The sequence below is a fragment of the Dipodomys merriami genome, unplaced genomic scaffold, assembly GCF_024711535.1.
Source record: "Dipodomys merriami isolate MVZ:Mamm:240054 unplaced genomic scaffold, mDipMer1.0.p SCAF_45, whole genome shotgun sequence".
Classification (NCBI taxonomy): domain Eukaryota; kingdom Metazoa; phylum Chordata; class Mammalia; order Rodentia; family Heteromyidae; genus Dipodomys; species Dipodomys merriami.
In genome coordinates, this window is record NW_027206013.1 from 10,445,738 (window position 1) to 10,467,203 (window position 21,466).

Consider the following 21,466-nt stretch of genomic DNA (forward strand, 5'->3'; position numbering starts at 1 on the left):
ATTGCATTCTTTCTTCACAAGGAGAGGGCTTTTAAAGCAAAGTGCTAGCTAGGCACTGGTGGCTGAAGCCTGTAATACTACCTACTCAGAAGGCTGAGATATGAGGATTGTGGTTCAAAGTCAGCCCAGGCAGGAAAGTCCACGAGACCATTACCTTCAGTTAACAAGCAAAAAGCCAGAAGTAGAGCTGTGGCTCAAGTGGCAGAGTGCCAGCCTTAAGTGAAAAAAGCTCAAGGACAGTGTTCAAGCCCTGAGTTCAATCCCAAAGACCAGTAATAAATAAGTAGCGCTGGGCACTGGTAGCTCACGCCTATAATCTTAGCTACTCAGGAGGCTAAGATCTGAGGATCTGGGTTTAAAGCCAGCCCAGGTAGCAAATAAACCACCAGAAAACTGGAAGTGGCACTGTGGTTCAAGTGGTAGAGCTCTCACCTTGAGCTGAATTGCTGAGGGACAGAGACCAGGCCCAGAGTTCAAGGCCCACAACTGACAAAAAAATAAATAAGCAAATAAACTAATAAATAGGGAGGTAGTTTTCAGTGTAACCCAAGGTCTTAGATTATACAGATAAGGTTAGAGAGGATCAGACATGAGACCAACTTTACTAGCAGTAGCTCCAGAGTCAAACTACAGCCTGACTCTAACACCTATACCCCCACTGGTACTGCTGCGCCACAGCACAAGCAGAGAAGAGCCTGCTAGGGCAGGGAACATTCTCTTACCTCTTTGGAGGTCACATTCTCAAGATCCTGGCTCATCATGATGCTCCGAAGTTTGGCTTTGATGAGACGCTCGGTTCTTTCCCCTTCTGTTGGCCTGGAAAGAAAGGGCATTTAGGAAACAGCAGGAGCACAGGACTAAAGTCAGAGGATGCAGAAACACCAGGCACTTGGGTCTGGTGGTGTGTAGGTAGTTATGCAGAGGCAGATTCTCAGGGGTCAGGAGAAGTAGAGAAGCAGAGTTTGCTCCACTTCCCACAGGAGGAGCCTACAGAGTGGCAAGCAGGTCAGACAGGTGATCATTTAGAAACTTGTTCCCATTGAGACCCTGCAGACCTCTGGGGCAAGACACCGGAACTGCCAGCGGAACATCCGCACTCCACTGGGCCCTTGGGGCTCTACCTGGGCATGCCTGGGTGTGTGGCTACTGCTGCTTCCTGAGCTACCTGTCCCAGCTGTGTCCAGTTCCTGCTACTTCCTCTCACATGGACTCACTCTTGTAACTTCTACAAGCCAGCGCTCTGCTAACAAGGCCCGAGGCCACCTAGACCACAGCAATCCTTCCCCAGGAAGGTGACCACCACTTCTCCCACTCCTTTTCAGGACTGTCGCTATCCTCCTAAAACACAGGCGCCAGCACAACACAGAGGTCTGGAGTGACCGGAAGCCTGATTGAGAGAGAAGCAAAGAATAGCTTCTCCTTCTTCTTCGTCATCTCAAACAAGACTTTGAAGAATGCAGCTTCAGGCCACATGACATGGCCTTAGCTCATATGACACAGCCAAGTGCTCTGAGTGCATCAGGGAGAGCGGCCTGGAACAAGGAGCTTCAGGAAGCAGAGGCTGCACCCAGGCTCCTCTAAGAGCAAGGCAGGCTTCCAGCAGAAAGGCCTGGACACAGCACTGTTAGGAGTGGGAAATACAGAGCAGCACAGTCCTGTGGGGAATGACAGAAGTGAGGGGCTAGTCCTGTAGAGACTGCCCATAGGCTCCAGACCAGGACAGGGCCTTAGACACTGGTTCTAAGAAGGTGACTGTCATCAAGGGCCTATACAAGGAATGACCTTGTGCAGGCTCAAGGTCAGGCCCAGGGGATGGGGAGGCAGGCTTGGTACATACTTGTCCACAAACAAGGCTGGGGAGTCAGGCCGAGTGGACTCCAGGTCCTGCATGGCATTCCATTCATTGATGCAGCTCTGCTCTGAGCCGATGCAGCTCTCATAGTAGGTGGCCCAGATGAGTGCCACGCCCCCGGGGAAGTAGTTGTGCCTCCGTGCCACTTCGCAGGCCTTGTGTAGTACCTGCAGTGCAGACCTGAGGAGGGGAGGGGTGTCAGGTCTGGGAAGGCACGAGAAGGGCTGGTTCTCCCCTCCCACACAAGGTTTAGGCAGGGCAGTGGGTCAGTCCTTTGGAGTCCTGCATACAAACAGGCTGTACGGAGGACACTCGACAGCCTGAAACTTACAGCTGTGGGGTCCTACCACTGGTCTTGAACCCAGGTACCAACAAAGTCCTCCAGTGCATAGAACATCCCTCCCATCTCCAAAGGGAAAAAAATAAACAATGCCCCACCCTGAACTTCCAACCCGGCTAGTTCACAGGGTTTTTTGTTGTTGGTGGTGGTAATGGGGCTTGACCTCAGGGCCAGGGAACTGGCTCTGAGCTTTTTTGCTCAATGCTAGCATTCTACCACTTTAGCCACAGCTCCACTTTTGGCTTTTCTGGTGGTTAATTGGAGGTAAGAGTCCTGGCAGACTTTCTTGCTCAGCTGGCTTCAAACCATGATCTTCAGATCTCAGCCTCCTGGGTAGCTAGGCTTACAGTCATGAGCCACCAGTGCCCAGCCACAGGTTACTTTATACTCTACCAATTCACTACATCGAATTAAGGTTTACTTCTGACGCCATGGTAACCACAAATGCAGGAAGCACAGGGAGGCCTCACGGTAGGACCATCGGCCCGGCATCTGACCATGTCCTTAGCCATTCCACCCCGCACTGACCTACCATGTGCTAAAAAGCTCAGATGCTTAGATTTCTGAAGGAAATGTGCTCTAAAAGCTCCCTGGGAGCAGGTTTGGAGAGACAGAAGACACAATAGTAGGTGTTTGTTTTATTTAGTCACCCTCTTTTACCTTTCAAAAGAGAATCCCGGCTGGCCATGTCTCAGTAAGTGGGTGCAAGAGACCCCAGCAGAGGTAAAAGAGCCGTGGGAGGTGGGAAGGGGGGGTGATGAAGAATGTGTGAGATGCCATAGAGATTGCAAGCCGCCCACTGCTGGGAGAAATAATCCTTGAGCTGAACATTTACGAAATTGAGTTCTGACGTTTTCAGAAAAAAAAAAAGTGGACCTAACTGTTTCACTTCCCTGAAGAGACAAAAAACTATCCAGACACCAAGAATCATCTGGGGCATGAGTGCAGCAAGGTCATGATTTCCTGATTCCCCAGGAATCAGGGACTGGCTGCAGCAAGGAGGAATGGAGGAGGAATGAGGTTTGATACTGCTCTGTGGCCTAACTCTCACCACTCCAGAGAAAACTAAGCCTTGAACTCAGAGCCTGGGTGCTGTCCCTGAGCTTTTGCACTCAAGGCTAGCAGACTACTACCACTTTGAGCCACAGCACCACTTCTGGTTTTCTAGTGGTTAACTGGCAGTAAGAATCTCACAGTCTTTCCTGCCTAGGCTGGCTTTGAACTGTGATCCTCAGATCTCAACTTCCTGAGGTAGCTAGGATTAAAGGCGTGGGCCACCAGTGCCTGGCTAGAAAATTATTTCTAAGGAGTTAAAAGGTTCCCAAACCTCACTTACCACATGGCTTGGACAGATACGGGCTTAAATATGTGCATCCTTCCTGCAGTGCTCACGCTGAATCCACTGAGAGCGGAAAAACAAAAAGAAGACACTGTGCTGAGCAGTCAGGCCCTGAACGGACTCACTGAGGGGAGGGCGCACTTCAAGGGTTCGTGATGGGGATTACAGGAAGACCTGTTGGTTTCCTTTTTGTTAGTGTTGTTTTTGGTCATGGAGCTTGAACTCAGGGCCTGGACATTATCCCTGAGCTTTTTACTCAAGGCTAGCAGACTACTACCACTTTGAGCCACAGCTTCACTTCTGGTTTTTAGGTTTGGCTAATTGGAGATAAGAGTCTCATAGATTTCCCTGCCTCAGCTGGCTTTGAACCACAATCCTTAGATCTCAGACTCCTGAGTAGCTAGGATTACAGGCATGGGCCACCAGCATGCCCAGCTGTTGATTTGTTTTTAATGTAAACTATCTTTAGAAGTAGTTGCACAAAGGGGTTTCATTCAACATGCCAATTTATGAGTACAATGCATCTTGATCAGTGTCACTCCAGGAAAACCTGCGTCTCACCAGCCAGGCCAGAAACAAACAAACAAAGAGAAAACAGAAAAAGGGGCCAGGCAAGGTGGCATCAACATCCTGTTTCCACAACCATCCCTTCCACCCACTACCTCAGGCACTATGTACCCATTCCTTTTTTGTAGGTCGTGGAGCCTGAACTCTAGGCCTGGGTGCTGTCCCTCAGCTCTTCAGCTCAAGATTAGTGCTCTACCACTTGAGCCAGTGTACCACTTCCGGCTTTTTCTGCTTATGTGGTGTTGAGGAATCGAACCCAGAGGCTCATGCATGCAAGGCAAGCACTCTATCACTGAGTCACCTTCCCAGCCCCTCTTTTTTTTAAAAAAAATTAATGAAAATACATTAATGGAACAAAATATTTATAAAAAGGAAAAATATCCCCATCATCCTACCATTTTAGCAACATGTTTTGATACATGTTGAAGCTATGAGATTTCTCTTTCTGCTGGGCCCTGGTGGCTCATGCTACTCAGGAGGCTGAGATCTGAAGATCGTGGTTCAAAGCCAGCCTGGGCAGGAAAGTCCGTGAGACTCTTATCTCCAATAAACCACTCAGAAAACCAGAAGTGGCGCTGTGGCTCAAGTGGTAGAGTACTAGCCTTGAGCTGAAGAGCAGAGGGACAGCGCCCAGGCCCAGAGTTCCAGCCCCACGACCGACAAAAAAAAAAGCAATTTCTCTCCCCATGCACTCCCTGGAGGAAGTACATATGGAACCGAGGTGGCCCTTCCCTCAATCTTCCTCTTCTGCAGCCCCCAAAGTGGCCCCAGGAAGTTGTTCCTTCCTGGCCCCACAGAACAGAGCCCTGCTGGGCTACACTCTGTGGACTGCCTGGGCGCAGCCCACAGAAGATGCAGAGTGAGGATTTGCCACCAAGCAAGCTGCCTGCGCTCATGTGTGTCACACAGAGTGTGTCACACACTGGGACGCTTCCAGTGACACTCCATGAGCTGAACCCCTTTCCCAGGTACCCAACCAGCTCAGGCTCAGGGTCTACAAGGCTCAGGGCCTTCTCAAGACATGTCCTTACCCATCTCCATCAAGGTGGATCTTGGTGTCACTCCACAGCCGGAGAACCATCCCAATGGTGCAACTCTTACTAGTGGGGAAAGAGAAGGCAAAGAGTCAGCATCCACCTAGAACATGTAGTCTTCCCTCAATGTTCACTTAGCCTGGCCAGCTCACAGCCCACCACCTGACTGTGCATGTGGACAAGTTCTCAGGCTGCCTTGCAGGAGCCCCTCACCACTGGGTTCACCAGACATGGGTCCTGGTATGGAAGCAAGTCACTAAGAGGATGGTTGCACCACTTGTGTGGCTGCACCTCTGTAAACCAGCTGAGCCTCTTGGGGAATTGTGAGCACACAGTTGGCCACGCACTGGCAGAGGGCCACACCTTGCCAGGGTCCACAAACAATCAGTGGCAGCCAACCCTGGCCTCATGTGTCCTGGGGGATAGGAGAAGGAAGAGAGCCATACCACCATTGATTGCAGTTTACGCTCAGATTTCTGCTCTTCTAATTTTCATGCACTGCACACACTAGCTCACACTGATTTTTGTTTTGCCCATCCCAAAAGTGAAACGATACTTATTGACTTTAGAGCCTGGCGCCACTGAAAAACAGAGAGAAAGGGCTACTCAGAGGGGTCTCCTCAGATTATGTTGAAAATTCTTTGGGCACTTAAAGAAGAGTTAGGTTGTAAGAAATGGCTGCAGTGATGCCAAGATTCAGCTCCGCCAAGCCTCAGGAATCCTGAGCTTATACCTCTGCTACTGCTTAGCAGCCTTGGGGGAGAAGGGAGGGGCAACCCTACCCTTGTGGGCACACACAGATAAGATGGTTCTGGGGCTGGAGCCAGCTCCTGCTCTGGGGCGTTGCCCACCAAGAGTGCCTCCTGAATCCTGCCTTCCTGCATCTTTGAGGGAGGGAGTAGTTCAAAGGCCTTCAGGTTAAGCCATTAGAGTTTGGCCAATTCTGACTCCCCTTCCTGCTCACTGTATTTCCTCTGCAGAGCTGCAAAATTCATGTTGAGTCTCTAGAGCCCTTGGCACCGCTCAGGTAAGTCCGTGCCAGGAAACAACCATCCTTTAGGGACCAAATGTGACACTCCAATAGCCAGACAGGCCTGGTCCTGAAGACTGGATCTGGGCTAATCACCCACACCAGGAGTGGCAGAGAGAAGGGGATTATGGCAGAAGAGAAGGAGATTGTTATACGCAGGTGCACGGTGCACAGGCTGCAGCCCAAGGCCAGGGTAGGTGGAGGCATACTGGCTTTCCTTCCTTAAGCACAGACAGAGGGAGGAAGAAGCAGGCATGCTCTACAGTGGTGGGGCCAAAGCCCACAGAGGAGCAGAGACCGAGAACTAGCAGGGACATGACACAACAGCACCTCCACACCTCCACACCTTCAACAGCCCCATAGTGACTGGCAATTACGATTCTACAGTGAAGAAGGGGACTATGAGGTCACACATGTGGGGATAGGGAAGGGACACTGGGGATCTCTTAGGAAGAAGAACGTGCCAGGTGCTGGTGCTCAAGTCTATAATCCTAGCTACTCAGGAGGCTGAGATCTGAGAATCGTGGTTCAAAGCCAGCCCAGGTAGAAAAGTCTATGAGACTGCTATCTCTAATGAACTACTCAGAGAGAGCCAAAAGTGGCTCTATGACTCAAGTGGTAGAGCGCTAGCCTTGAACACAAAGAGGCTCAGGGACAGTGCCCAGGCCCAGAGTTCAAGCCCCAGGATTGGCAGGAGGGGGAGGGGGAGGGGGAGGGGGAGGGGGGAGGGAGGGGGAGGAGGGGGAGGGGGGGAGGAGGAGGAGGAGGAGGTGGTGGTGGTGGTGGTGGTGGTGGTGGTGGTTCCTGAAGAATGAAGTTGGTATGAGAAACTATGGAGCAAAAAGCAGATCCCAAGGTAATCAGAGCAAGAGCTAGCTGGACCTGGACAGACAGGCCTGTCCCTAGAGTCCATTCTGGAAGACCTTCCTAGACAGCAACAGGCAACACACTAGCACACAAAGCTGATGGTGTTGGAAATGCTCCTGACCCTGATCCCAAGTTCACTCAAGATCTACAAGTGGCTGCTCTGGCCTCCCAAGGACGCGTGTGCAGATACAGTGTGAGGCTGTATCGTGAGTTTGCTATCATGAACAAATGAATGACTGAATGAGGTAGGAAAGAAATTATGGATGAATGAATGAATGATCAAATGTATAGAAGAGAGCTGCAGCAGCATTTGGGGAAAGAAGAGGAGGGTCTGACCCAACTTTGCTCTGAGTTTGGCTGGGCTGACCCTGGTGACCCCACGGTTCCTCGTCTGCAAGGTGTGGAGCAGGACCACTGCGCCCAGGGTGACTGGAGGATTCGAGTAGCTCCTGGGCATCCTGTGCTGCACTGTGCTCACAGCTCACAACCGAGATGATAGGAAAAGGCTTCTACAGGTCGTGTTGAATCAAAGTGAGGGGTACAGGGCACACAGACAGTATCTAGTTCAAGAACAGCGAGTTATGGGAATGGACTCTGTGTTGAGAGAAGGCCTTGGAAGGTTCCTAAAGGGCTGGGCAGTGATTGAAGAAAGAATCAGTCGACAGCCAGACCAACCAGAATATGCCCATTCTCGTCGGAACAAACCATCACAACTGCCATACTGAGAGCAACTAATGTCTCCGCCTCATGCTGAGGCTGGAGGCGTCTGTTTCTGACAGCCTCAACGAAGTGCAGGCCTCCAGCCTCAGCCCCTAAGTGGTAGTACAGGTACCCAGGGAAGGAATGAGTGCTGGTTTCACAGAGTGGCTCATTTCCTGTGAGAGCCGGTGATTATGACGACCTCTGACCCATGGGCTCCCCCATTGTGATGTCACACAGAAGAGACCACACAGAAGAGGCCATGCAGAGGAGGGCATTCCTCTGAGACTACACAGCTGAGGCCCACAGAAGAGAGCACACAGAACAGTCTACCCACTTGCGCCCCCCTTGAGCTGCAGCGCTGAGGGACAGCGCCCAGGCCCAGAGTTCAGGCCCCACGACCGGACCCAAAAAAAAAAAAAAAAGTAAGAAGAGTCGACCCACTTTTAATTTTTTTTGTGTGCCAGTCTTAAGGTTTGAACTCACGGTCTGGGCAGTGTCCCTGAACTTTTATGCTCAATGCTAGTGCTCTACCACTTGAACCACAGCTCCACTTTTGACATTTTGGTGGTTAAGTGGAGATCAGAGTCTCACAGAACTTTCTGCCTGGGCTGCCTCTTGAATAGCTGAGTAGTTAGGATTATAGGGGTGTGCCACCAGCACCTACCTACCCATCTTCAACTTCCAGCTTCTAAAACCATGAGCTAAACAAAACTCTTTTCTTCATCAACTGTCAGTCCCATGTATTTCTGCTGTAATAAGAGGGAGGGGATCAAAGCCCTCCTCCCCTCTCCTCCAGATCCCAGTGCTGAGCTCTAGGCAGGGTGACTCTCCTGACCTCTCAGTATACTCTGACTTCCTGCCAGCAGACACTGGACCAGGAATGGCAATGGAATGCAGAAGCTCAGCCAGCAGCACTCCTATTACCAGGTTTCAAGTCTTCCCTGCCCCCCATCATGCCTCCCACTCTCGCCTGTGGATACAAGACACCACAGGAGCCTCTTCTGCAGCAGCCCTTGAAGCAGCATGCCTGAGACTCACCTTTCCTTACTGGAGAAGTCGACGCCCAGCAGGATATTCTCCTCCGTGTCCTGGCGCCCGCTGCTGTACACCACCACCATGTAGCGGACGCGGTCGGTCCAGGCGCTCTCCAAGCGCACGGCCTGCATGGAGATGATGTTCTTGCTCTCAGTGGCTGGCCCTCCCAGCCTCACTCCCTCCCCAAATGAAGACCAATGGGTTTCCCTTCCTGAGGGGAGACAAACAACACAGAAGGCAGGCCTCACTTCCATCGCTGGCAGACACAGAGCTGGTGCAGAACGCCACCCAGCATGCGTGAACTAGAGGAAGACATCTACACTCAGCACAGGCCAACACAGGGGCCGCCTCTGCTGGACCTCTGGCTCCGCTTTGCAGGGCCCTGCCCATGCTAAGCATGAGTTCCACTGCCAAGCTCCACCCTCAGCCCAGTGTGAGAGAAGACACTGGTATGTAGAAGCTTCCACCAAGTGCCAGAAGGAACAAGAACTGCTCTGCCCGCCGTTCCTACCAGCTTAATTCTGTCCTCACAGCGCAGGAGGTTGATCATCACTTGCAGGTGCTGCGGCAGGTCCCCTGTGGGAGCAAGGGGCAATGTGAGAAGGCCGCTCGCTGGAAGGCTTGCCTGCTTTCTGGGAAGGAGCCTCTGAAGGCTGCCCTTGAGGGCTGAAGACGTGGAAGTTAAAATCTCTCTATCCCACCACAGGAGAAACATCAAATAAACCCTTCTTGTCCCTCCTGAGCCCCAAATGAACTCTGATTCACAGCTTACTGCCCCAAGGTGCAAAGTCCTCTTATATCTGAAATACTTGCAATGAGTGGGCTCTTCAGGGTAGGAGGAGGAGTTTGCCCTCATGTCAAGAGCTATGAGGAGTTGCTGTCATACTTGGTGGACAATACCTGGTAGCAAAGAGCTTTCCCTTTGTCATTATCAGTCTGTGAAAATCTGGACTAAGTGGGGGGGCTGGAAATTAAAAGGCATGAAATTCTGACCTGAGCCTCAAGACCCTAAGCAGACAGAAGAATTCCAGGTGACAGGATGACAGCCCCATGGCTGGCTGGTCTCACTCACTACAGTTCTAAAAGGCCATGTCTTCCCGGCTCCTATGCTGCCTCTCAGAGAGGTGCCCCAGGAGGCCCTGACCTACTTCAGGATCCACCCGCAGGCAAGTGTCTGATGAATTCCTCTTTCAGACTGCCTTTGGCTTCGGAGTGATGTTGCCTAAGAAAACCAGTCTTAATATTTTCCAGGCTTTACCTACTAGTTTGTGTTTGGACCTATGCTAATATTCTCTATGAATGCCACTCCAGTACTTTTGTCCTTTTTCCAAAACCAAACTGGTCACCATTGAATGAAAACATTTCATCACAGAGACCACTCAGAGTGCAAGCCAAAGATTTTTTTGGGGGGGGCCTGGTCGTGGACCTGGGCACTGTCCCTCAGCTCTTCAGCTCAAGGCTAGCACTCTACCACTTGAGTCACAGTGCCACTTCCGGCTTTTTTTCTTTTTACTTATGTGGTGCTGAGGAATCGAACCCAGGGCCTCAGGCATGCAAGGCAAGCGCTCTACCACTGAGCCACCTTCCCAGAGCCAAGCCAAAGATTTTAAAGAAAGAAATTTCCATTGAGCATAGTGGTGCACACCTGTAATCACAGCTGCTTGGAAGGCAGAAATCGGGAGGAGGATGGTAGGAGGCCAGCCTGGGCAGAAAAAATTGTCAAGACTCCCATTTCAACAAAAAGTCAGGCATGATGGCAGGCACCTGTAATCTAGCTATATAGGAGACACAGGAAAGACTGCAGTCTGAGGCTAGGCCTGACAGATGCTATCTACAAAGTAACTAAAGCAGAAAGTGCTCGGGGCCTGGCTCAAGTTGTAGAACACTTGCCTAGCAAGTGCAGGGCCCAGAGGTCATGACCCAGCACCACCAGAACAACAAAACAGCCCATGGCTCACACCCGTTATCCTAGCCACAGAGGAGGCTGAGATCTGAGAGGAATCCTAGTTTGAAGCTAGCTGGGGCAGACAAATCTGCGAGACTCTTATCTCCAATTAACCAGCAAGAGCCAGAAGCTGAGTTGTGACTTTAGTGGTAGAACACTGGCCATGAGGGGAAAAAAGCCAAGTGAGCTCATGTGGACCAAATGCTCAGAGAAATGGCAGCAGTCTGCAGGTGCACAGCACCTTAGGTGCTTATTTTCAAGTGGACCACATCAGCCTAGGAGACATTTCGGCACATTTGTTTAGCAGTCCCACCATAATTAAAGTCTGTAGTTGTTCCCAACAGGTCACGGCTGACCCCTCACGTCTCACAGGCACACACAACTGCTAAGGCTCACTCCTCCCAGGGCTCCATATAAGCACCTGAATCTCCACCCATACCCATCCCTCACACACCCATGTCCACTGTTTTCCTGGCCTCAAGACCCCCAGCAAACTGCTCCCCACCCACCACGGAAGGTTCCCAAGGTAAGAGCAGAGAGGGAGAGCGGTCACCTGCATGCTTGTGAGGGTGCTGAAGACTCCGCTGGCCCTGAGGGCTGCTTCCCTGCTGGAGAAAGAGTGCAGCTCCTTTCACCATGAAAAAGCTCTCGCTTAAGCTGGGAAGAACAAAACCAGAGCACAGTTAGACTGCATTCGCAGCGGAAAATGGGCCCAGACCCGCTGCAGAGGGAAAGCTTCAGAGGGGACAGATGGCATACAAGGCAAATGATATGAACTAGTTTTATTTAACTCTGTATGTCACTCTTCCCACCCTCACCCTCGCAGAAAGCTTGCTGCAGTCTCAGGAATGAATGAACACCCCTGTTAAAAGGACCAAGGTTCCTTGTGTGCTCTCCGAGTACCAAGGGCCCCTTCCAGCAGACACGAGACGGGGTCTCAGTGCAGGGTCTCCCCAAGACAGAGCAAGCCTGGTGAGCAGAGGGAGCTGCTGGCCCCCTCTTGCTTAGCTGGTGCCCCCTCTTGCTGTCTGGTTTTGTTTCTACCTCCCCAATGCTTAGCCATGCTCCAGCCCATTCTGAACACACTATTTTTAGTTCCAAGGTAACATGAAACATGTAAAATACAACAATAAAAATCTTATTTAGTAATTTTGCAAAAAAAAAAATCAGTTCAAATTACAGATCTATAAAATGCAGCAATTCTCCCATGAACAGCCAATTAATGTATGTGTCTTGAAGGAAAATCTTTCAGAAAAAGCAGGACTTCCAACAATAGAGCCTCTAAGACATAGGGAAATCAGTTCCTGGCAGAAAACAGAAGGTATTTAACATAATACAAAAAAGCAAAGCTGGGCGCCAGTGGCTCACACCTATAATCCTAGCTACTTAGGAGACTGAGATCTGAGGATCTTGGTTCAAAGCCAGCTTGGGCAGGAAAGTCCGTGAGACCCTTATAAACTACTCAAACAGGAAGTGGTGCTGTGGCTCAAGTGGCAGAACGCTAGCCTTGAGCTGAAGAGGGACAGTGACCAAGCCCAGAGTTCAAGCCCCATGACTGACCAAAAAAAAAACAACTTTATTCCAAGTATCTAATTTTAGTAATTGAACCTTTTTATCTCAGAAAAACAGTAGTAAAAGAGAGAAAAAGTAGTGCACACCCATAATCCTAGTACTTGGGAGACTGAGATAGGAGTATTTCAAGTTCGAAGTCATCCTGGATACATAGAAAGATCCCGTCTCGAACAAACAACAAAAACTCAGCTAAGTTCAGAATATAACTCCAAGTGTTAAGGAAGTAGCATATGAACTAGCAAGTAGGCCAGTGGCTTCTGAGAAAGTCCATCATCAGATCTGTTCATTGTTCCGGCTAAATTCCTATGCTACAACAGAGTGCTCGGCCCTGAAAAGTAAGCCTTGGTCTGCCTTGCAACTACGGGCCTTTGTAATACCAACAACTGATTATTTCTGACACCTACAATTCACAGGTATGCAGCACTTTTTTAGCTACTACCCCAATCTGCTGCCAAGTTTCCCTTCCTGCTTTGAGTTCCAAGGACCAGGAAGCCCCGGGCAGTAAGCAGTGAAAGAAGGGAGATAGATCCTTTACCCTGCCTCCCCTCACCCACATGAAGCGCGGAGCACTTGAGTACCCACCTGGCACAGCCACAATGCAGGCGGTCTCCTCGGCAGGCCACTGGACCCCCTAATCGTCCCACCCAACTGTCCCACCAAGTCAGTGTGGAACTATGCTGATCCTCACACACCTCATTTGTTATGTGTGTTCCTCCAAACCCAAAGAGCCGGGCCAGGGGCTCTCAGGCCATGAAGCAAAACAATCAAAGCTAAGCTGGGGGAATCCTTTCAAGGCAACATCATCCTTTCTTTGTTCATGAGTTTGGGGAAAAGAAAAAAAAATCCATACTGACCAGAAACCACAACACACTGGAAACAGCCAACCACAAATGGTGACCTTTGCCTTGGAAATCATGGGCAAAAATTCCCCTTAGCTTCCCTTACATTTCCTTTGGAAAAAAAGGGAACAATTAAAAAAAAAGTTGGTTGAACTCTGTGATCACTACAAACTGACTATGCTCAGCCTGATAAGAATCGGAGTCCCTCCCCACCAACCACAACCACCCGCACCAAGTCTGGGGTCCTGGAAGCCTCACAGAGAGCAAGCTTGACAGCTCAGAAGAGGGCAGGCTGAGCTCACCCACGTCCCGGGATGCTGCTCGGTTTAGGTGCCACAGAATGTGGCCAGTCAAGGCATCCGTGCAGACACTGTCTGTGACCTGGCCCCTGCAGGACTGTCACCTGTAGCCTTTCCTGCGAGGGTTTGGAGGACTATTCCCAATGGAACTCCAGGGCCTCCCAGGATTCTCTCTGCAGCTTCCAACACCCAGCAGCTCAGTGCCCAGACCCAGGGGCACCCAGGGCACCTGCTGGAGAGCCTGTTTAAGAAGTCCACATGGATGATGGTGTGCACCACAGCGAGGAAGCCTATAAACCCATCTACCACCGACCCCCCCAGGCACCAACAAACCAGCCTTCTCACAAAAGGAGTCCGTGTCCCCAAAAGACACACTGGGTCACACTCCTCCACTGCTAAGAAAACTCTTGCCAAGTGAATTAAAAAAAAAAAAGTTAGGCCGCTCCCCTCCCCACCACCCCAACTCAGTGCTTTTATCTCTGCAGTGCCAGTGCCTTCTCCTCAGACACTGACTACAGCCCTCTGGGGAGACCCTGCAAGATGAAAGTTTCTACAAGCAAAGAAGACAGGAAGACAGACACAACCTACAATCAGCGCTGTCCCCCCCCACCCCCCCGCAGCCCAGCCGTTGGAACATAAACAGCAGGTGCCATCCAGAACCCACGGGCAGGGGGAACACAGGCTGCTGTGGTCATACGTACTAATTTGGGCTGCAAACCTCGGAACAGTGGAGGTACTTAGTTGGTCGAAGGAAGACGCAGAAGTCAGAAAAATAACAGAGGTCCATGACTGCAAAGTGCAGAGTTCACATATTTACCACCCCCTCTGAGACATCCAGTGCTGAGGGGCCCTGCCGTCCACTCCCCACCGGACACAGGGCAGGTGAGGAGGCTGGCCGCTCTTCCACAGGAGAGGCAGTGGTGAAGTCCTCCTTCCACGACGACGACGGTCACACCCAAGGAGCAAGTGGCTCTTGTCTTGCTCTGATATTTTGGCTTGAAAAGGCCCTTGTCCCAGCCTTGCAGGATGAAAGGGACCCATTCAGAGGAGCGAAACAGCCTAAGTTCCTCTCATCACTTCACTCCTACAGCTTTGCTGCGGTGGCTTCGGGAACAAGCCATGGGGGTGCACTGAGAGCCACGAGGGGACACAGCTGGCCACCGAGTAACAAAACACAAGCAAGAGGACCCCATTCTGGTTAGAATCAATGTTCTCTCAAATAATCACACATCCACCCAACAGGGGATGAAGAGGGACGTGGGCAGCACCACAGTTACTCAGTCCCCATTTTCAGAAGTGCTTTTACATTCTGAAATTGCTTCAGTCATGCTAATAGCTACGTGAGCAGCCTAGTGACCCTCAGCTGGGGACAGTCTAGATGGAGGGAGCCATACCTGGAAGCTTCTATGGGGAGTGTTGGACCAGGCCCACGGAGGGGGGGGGGAGCATGGGGAGGGACCACAATCCCCAAATTTACCAGCCAAACTTCCAGGAGTGGGCTGTTTTGGGGCCCTTCCTTCACCCTGGGAATAAGGACATGAATGACCACAAGGGAAGATACGGTAAGTGTCCTAACTAGAAGAGGAAAGTCAGCAAACAAGTGGTAGGTAGGGAACACAGGAGGGGATGGGGCATGAAGAAGATGATTCTAGAAGGTCTTGTCTGGGAGGCTTCCCCCCAGCTCCCACGTGATCAGCTAGTCCTGAATGCAAGGTCCATGCTTTCAAAATGGACTCCCCTCGATGAGTGTGGACCAAGTTGGCAGAGGCCTGTGTGGTGCTCAGCCACCCGCGTTGTCAACTTCCTGCAGCTCAGCAATTTATTCCCCACAAAAACAAGTCAAAGAATCAGGCAGACTCGGAACTCAAATCCCCAAAGACAGCCTGGGCACCCACAGTGGGATTCTGGGGCACATGAAAGCCTAAGGAAATACAAAGCACTGTCCTGGGAATCCATCTTCTAGGATCTTCTCATTACGATTATTGGTTGAGATGCTGGGATGAGCCCCGGGCCTCAGCCATGCTAGGAAGTGCTCTAGCACAGAGCCACCCCACAAGCTGTCTGGGTTTGAATGCACACTCCTTCACACACCTGATCACTTGTTCACACACCTGATCACTTGGTCAGTGAAGGGCACGGGGGAATGCATGTGCCTACATTGAGTGAGGACATGTCATCATAACACAATTGCTTATAGAACACAAATAGGTAATTGTGATTGCTGGCCACATACCTTAACAGCCTTTGGAACTCTGAGGCCCAGCCTCTTATAAAGTTGCAGGTGCTGGCTGGGTGTACATAAACCAGGACTCAAAGCCCTGAACGGAACAGTGATAGAAGACCACTTGTTGGATTTCACAGAAAACCCTTAAAGCTGGCCGCCAGTGGCTCATGCCTATAATTCTAGCTACTTAGGAGGCTGAGCTCTGAGGATGACAGTTCAAAGCCAGCCTGGGCAGAAAAGTCTCCCATGAGACTGTTATCTCCAATTAACCGCTCCAAAGCCAGAAGTGATACTATGGATCAATGGTGACTGCTGAAGGGATTACAGAGTAAAAAAGAACTAACATGAAGTCACTGCAGATGAGATGCATGTCAGGCCTTGCTAATTCTTTAGATCAAGAAATATTTACTGAATGTCTACAGTGCCCAGAGAGGGCTAAGCCCTGGGACTAAAAACAGCAATCCGGCATCTGCCCAGGGAAAATCGCACAGTCTTGTGGGTCAGACAGGCTCAGGAAAGGAGATTCAGGTACTGCAGGCATGCACTCACAGGGGCTCCTGAGACTGAGCCAGGCTGCAAGAACATCACTAAAGAGCAGAGTCGAAAGGACATGTGACACATGCCCTCCAGGGACCAGAAGAGGATGTAGCTTCTTTTGTAAAAGGCCCCACTGTGGATGAATGTTCACAAATATGTGTTTGTAAATTCTTTTTTTGTCAGTTCCTTAGATGCTTAGTGAGCATAAAGTGGCTCCTCAGAACTTGATCATCACTGGGTAAACTCATAAATCAAGTTGCAGAATGTACAACACTGAGAAACCAAACCCTAGGCTTGTGGCTGAGCCATCAATCTGTCAGCATAGCAGGTTCTCAGCACCCAAAAGCCTGGTCCCCTGCAGGCACTCAGTGCACATGGACTTAAATAAGTAAATTACAGCTCTGGTCTGAATGGCGCTTTGTAGTTTACAGAAGGCTCACCCAATGTCGTTTCACTTAATCAGTGCAATTCCATTCTTATGATGAAAGAACCAAGACTGGGAGAAGATGCACAGCTTCTGTAGGTCTACGGAAAGTGGGCAGGATAGAGTGGGGAAGCTCCAAGCCATGGGCTTTTCCTGCTGAATCCCAGGGCAGAGGGCCAGATGGTTGGACCTGCAGCAGCTATGGCAACAGACAAGGCTCATGGATACAGAACAGCCTCAAAATACGGTGATTTAGAAGGATATAAATTGAATACTAGATGAAAAGGAGAATGAAGACTTACTATTTGGAGAGATTAGTTAAGGACAGCAGGTTTCTAATGCTCTCCCACAGGGGCTTTCCTCACTCATTTTTTTCTTTATTAAATTTTTTAGCTGGGCGCTGGTGGCTCACCCCTGTAATCCTAGCTGCTCAGGAGGCTGAGATCTGAGGATCACAGTTCAAAGACAGCCCAGGCAGAAAAGTCTGCAAGACTCTTATCTCCAATAAACCACCAGAAAAACAAGTGGCGCGCGCGCTGTGGCTCAAAGTGGTAAAGTGCTAGCCTTGAACAAAAACAGAACTCAGGGCCAGCACTCAGGCTGAGTTCAAGCCCTAGGACAAACAAAACAAAACAAAACAAAATTTGTTATTATAAAGATGATGTACAAAGAGGTTATGGCCTCACTCATTTCACACACATTAGATGAGCTGTTATTCTTTGATCTCAAATGTGTGTGTGTGATTCAGCAGGGCCTTGCTCCAAACCCCATTCTTCAGAGCACAAGGAAACAGGTGGCTCAGGGGACACACTTGTCAGTGAGCGCTCCCAAATTGTTCTCCTAAACACACAGTGCTGACTAGAGGGAAACTGGCTGTGTGGGGCTGGATGCCCAGGGACAGGACTCATTATAGACGTCTGTGCTGCCAGGCTATGTATTGTTTGGCTGGAGGCGTAGGTTTCTCTCAGAGAGAAGGAATGTCCAGCAGCATTTCAGACAGCAAGAGACAGTCTTCCAGCCAGCTTCACAGCCGCCTTCATACTAATGGGCAGGGGCAAGCAACCCATTCGTTCACCTAAGAAGAGAGAAAGACGGCCAATGATGAGCCCGACAAGGCTCTTCAAACCTTAGGATAGCTCTTTGATGAACCCTGGGCGCCCTCTGGCCGGTGGGACCAGAGTTCTGCGGCCTTCGTCATCTGAGATACCAGGCCGGCCTGAAGCCCCCCTTCTTCCTGGGGGCAGAAGGCATAAAGGCTGCATTGTGCAGGAAACGCTATGGCAGCAAAGCCAGCCAGCCAGCCAGAAACAGCAGGCGCGGAGGAACTGATTCTGTAACAACTCACAAGTTCCCACAGCAGATTATTAGCTCCACCATCGCAGGTACTCAGTGCTGTTCATGCTGTCGCTCCGTCGCCTAGGCACTAGTTACCTGGACACAAATTTTTCAGGGGCTTCCTAGCTTCTGAGAACCTTGAGTTCCAGTCTTACAACAATCCCCCAGCCCCCTAGAGCCGGGGGGCCCAGAATGTCCTGTAGGGCAGAGCTGTCTGAGAAGGTGGACATGTTTTCTTAGTACTGCCCACTATGGTAGCTACTGGCCATAGGGGCCTACTGGACACTTGAAATTTGGTCAGTGTGACCAAAGAACTAAACTGCTAATTAACTTAGTATTATAGTAGTAAGATACTTGCCTAGCGTATGTGAGACTCTGGGTTCAATTCCTAGTACTATAAAAAAAAGAATAGCAATTTTACCTCAGCCTATGGCTGAGGCCAAGGGAGCCTCAGGCTGGCGAGAAGCCAGGCAGAGGCCTCTGGGTCTCAAGCCTGCTCCGCACAGTTTAGTCACTGATTTCAGTGCATTCCTCTCCAGCCCCAGAACTTTCCATAACATGACATTATCCACACAGCCCAAACTTCCTGGGCTAAGGTTTTCTATGGCAGTCACAACCGTCTATAGCTGTTGGTCACAGGTCATTAACTTCAGTTTCATTAAACTGACAGTCCTGAACTCAGGGAGCTCATAATACAGTCAGAGAAAAGACTGTAATAAAAGTCTTCCTCGTACGAACTCTCACATGACTTCCTCCTCTACCACACCATATTTCCTGACACCTCCTTGCCCACTGTGGTCCTTAGAGACCCTGGGTGCTAGCATGGCCTCCCCCTCTCTCCAGGGTGCTGCCTTCTGACACCTCGTTTCCCCCAGGAAGCCTTCCCTGGCTGCTCTAGCTGAGGCCATGGCTCTCTTTCCTCTATGGTTGAATTACTTGCTCAAACTCACACACTTAGAGAGTGACAAAAGCCAGGGTGAGGTGGGGGTTGGGTAGGAGTGGGTGGAGGAGACTACATAATATGAAGGGAGGGAAAAAAAACCCACTCAAGATAGACTGGGAGGTGTTGTATGAGAACTGGAGGCATAAGTTTGAATTCTTGGTTTTCAGCATGTTTAAACAGATAAATACATGTGCTTATACATGCACATCCACACGTATGCTCTCGACCTCTGCCCCAGAGGACCCGAGGCTACGATATCCCAAAGCAATAAAGCTAGGCCCAATGGCCCCTAAACCGCATCCTCTACTGAAAGGAAGCAGGCAGGGAAGGGCACAATGAGGCCTGGAAAATCCAGTACCAAAACACACAGAAATATTTTACGCACATGTCAGAGGCACGCTGAAGCCACCGTGAGACGTCTGAATGTTAATGACATAATTACCAGATGGTACACCACATGTGCATACAGACACAAATACACTAAGAAGTCCACCACTGACGGGGACCAGACTGTAACCTAATTTTCTCAGAAGCCAGGCAAAACCCACCAAGAGGGCTCAGGCGAGTATCCTGCATAGGATCACGTGTTAAAGGCTTTGCCTCAGTCACATGCGGTTCTGTTTCTGCCAAAGATGAACATGGCCACTGAAGAGCCAGCAGACACCACATCAAGATGCCACACACTACCAAATGTGTGCTCAGATACCACAGTGCCCAGGTTGTAAAAGCCAGAGGAAGTTGGAGGACTAGGCCAGACTAAATCAGAAAGCTAAAGGCAATGAGCCCTCCCGAGCTAGCTGCTTTTATAATGGACACTGCAGGAACAACTTCTCTGTAAGTTTGAAATTAAAACTTGTTTCCTTTTAAAAGTCTGTTAATCAGATTTTTGTAATATGTGTGTGTGTGTGTGTGTGTGTGTGTGTGTGTGTGTGTGTGTGTGTGTGTGTGTGTGTGTGTGTGTGTGTGTGTGTGTGTGTGTGTGTGTGTGTGTGTGTGTGTGTGTGTGTGTGTGTGTGTGTGTGTAACTGGGGATGAAATCCATGCCTGGGACATGCCAGGCCAATATGCTACCATGAAGCTACACTCAGCCCATTTGCTGACCGCTTTGTTTTGCCGTGATTTGGGTTTGTGGCTTTTTAAAGACAGGGTTTCAACATGTAGACCAGGCTGGCCCCAAATTAGCGATCCCTCTTCCTACAGCTCTCTAGTGCTGGGATACAGGTATGCGTCACTATACTGATTTTTACTGGCATATTTCATGACTCTCCCCTTTCTATCTCTTTACCTTCACTAATGTAGCCCTTTCTCAGCCTGAGGCCCTTTTCCCTCTTAGTGTTTCCCAGAACAGAGAGGGTGAGAACAGCAGGAAGCGCGGCTCTCCCAGGGCCTCTCATCTACATGCACAGACCCCAGGGCTCTCCCATACAGAAGACCTAATTTTAGCATTCTCCTGCTGGGACCGCAAGTCGGGATCACAAGGGCCGCCCTGCCTGACCGGGCCTCCCATTGTGAGGAGCAGGGAAGCCAGGATGCTCAGCCCAGCAGGATGTGACTCAGCATCCTGCTCCCATGTTTGGGGCAGTGGTAGCCTTGGCACGGAGTGCTGCTTTTACCTCACCCGCAATTACCCAGGTTAACTGGCAAGACGGACATGCAGCACCAGGCCTTCCCTGTGGGCCTTGGGACCACATCCAAGACAACCTGCTTGCTCATTTGTCCCATGGTGCGTCCTGGTGAAGCACCACACATTATTTCTCAGGAGAGTTATTCAGAGGAACTGCTTGCTTGTTTTGAGACTGAACTGGCTAATGTTATCCCAGGCTGGTCTCAAACTCAAGAATTCAAGTAATTTTCCAAGTGATCTTAACACAGACTCCCAAGTAGTTGGGACTATAGGCGTGTACTACCATGCTTGGCTCTCTGACTTGCTCATATTTTAAGGGCACAATGAATCAAGCCATAGATCTTGTTTCTCTCTTACACTGATGACTAAGAGGCTCAGTCAGACTTGCAGTCAAACTCTGGTAACTATCAATGTATGTCATGTATAAATTTTACCCAACTTTATCTTATTTCTCTCTACATTCACCATGCCTCACTAATATAATAATCCATTGCTTTCTATGAATTTAAAGCTATTTCAAATCATTTCAGGAATGAGCCACAGTAGACACAGCCCACACATTATGGGTAAGAAGAAGGGGGAAGGACTCTTCTTACTCAACATGGAATTCTGAGTATTTGGCACAGAAGCCATAGATAAGCACCAAATACACACTGACTGGGTTAATAAAGCAAATAACAAAGGAAGAAACACCCTTATGACCAGGTTGCTTCACAAGAGACCCTCCTCTCTGCCACGCCCCTGTCTCAGTGGTAAGGCTGCCCAGGTGCTCTCCCCGGTGGGCAGAGGCTCCGGAGCAAGTCCCCTCACCGCATGGGTGAAGGAGAGCGCAGCAGCTTCACCCCCATACCCCAGAGCCACTGCCAGACTTCCAGTGCTCCTGCTCCTGTGTGGCACATTCCAGAATGAAGAGAATGAGACCAGAGTACTCTTCTGAACTCTTGAGTACTGGCATTTC

The 21,466-nt window shown here is 50.2% G+C and overlaps 1 protein-coding gene across 2 annotated transcripts in view; it reads right to left on the reverse strand.

The window, feature by feature from the left end:
- Window positions 1-21,466, reverse strand: part of Ssh1 (slingshot protein phosphatase 1) — a 54,727-nt gene that overhangs the window by 20,778 nt on the left and 12,483 nt on the right. The window contains exons 1-8 of one of the 2 annotated variants that reach the window (XM_069994661.1): window positions 14,123-14,490; window positions 11,265-11,368; window positions 9,278-9,342; window positions 8,770-8,891; window positions 5,130-5,198; window positions 3,529-3,594; window positions 1,838-2,032; window positions 723-816 (exon numbers count right to left, since the gene is read on the reverse strand). In XM_069994661.1, coding sequence (XP_069850762.1) covers window positions 723-816; window positions 1,838-2,032; window positions 3,529-3,594; window positions 5,130-5,198; window positions 8,770-8,891; window positions 9,278-9,342; window positions 11,265-11,368; window positions 14,123-14,208 — 801 coding nt within the window. In that variant the 5' untranslated portion in view covers window positions 14,209-14,490. Of the gene's footprint in view, window positions 1-722; window positions 817-1,837; window positions 2,033-3,528; window positions 3,595-5,129; window positions 5,199-8,769; window positions 8,892-9,277; window positions 9,343-11,264; window positions 11,369-14,122; window positions 14,491-21,466 lie in introns of those variants that run through there. The other variant, XM_069994660.1, reaches the window with a different exon arrangement.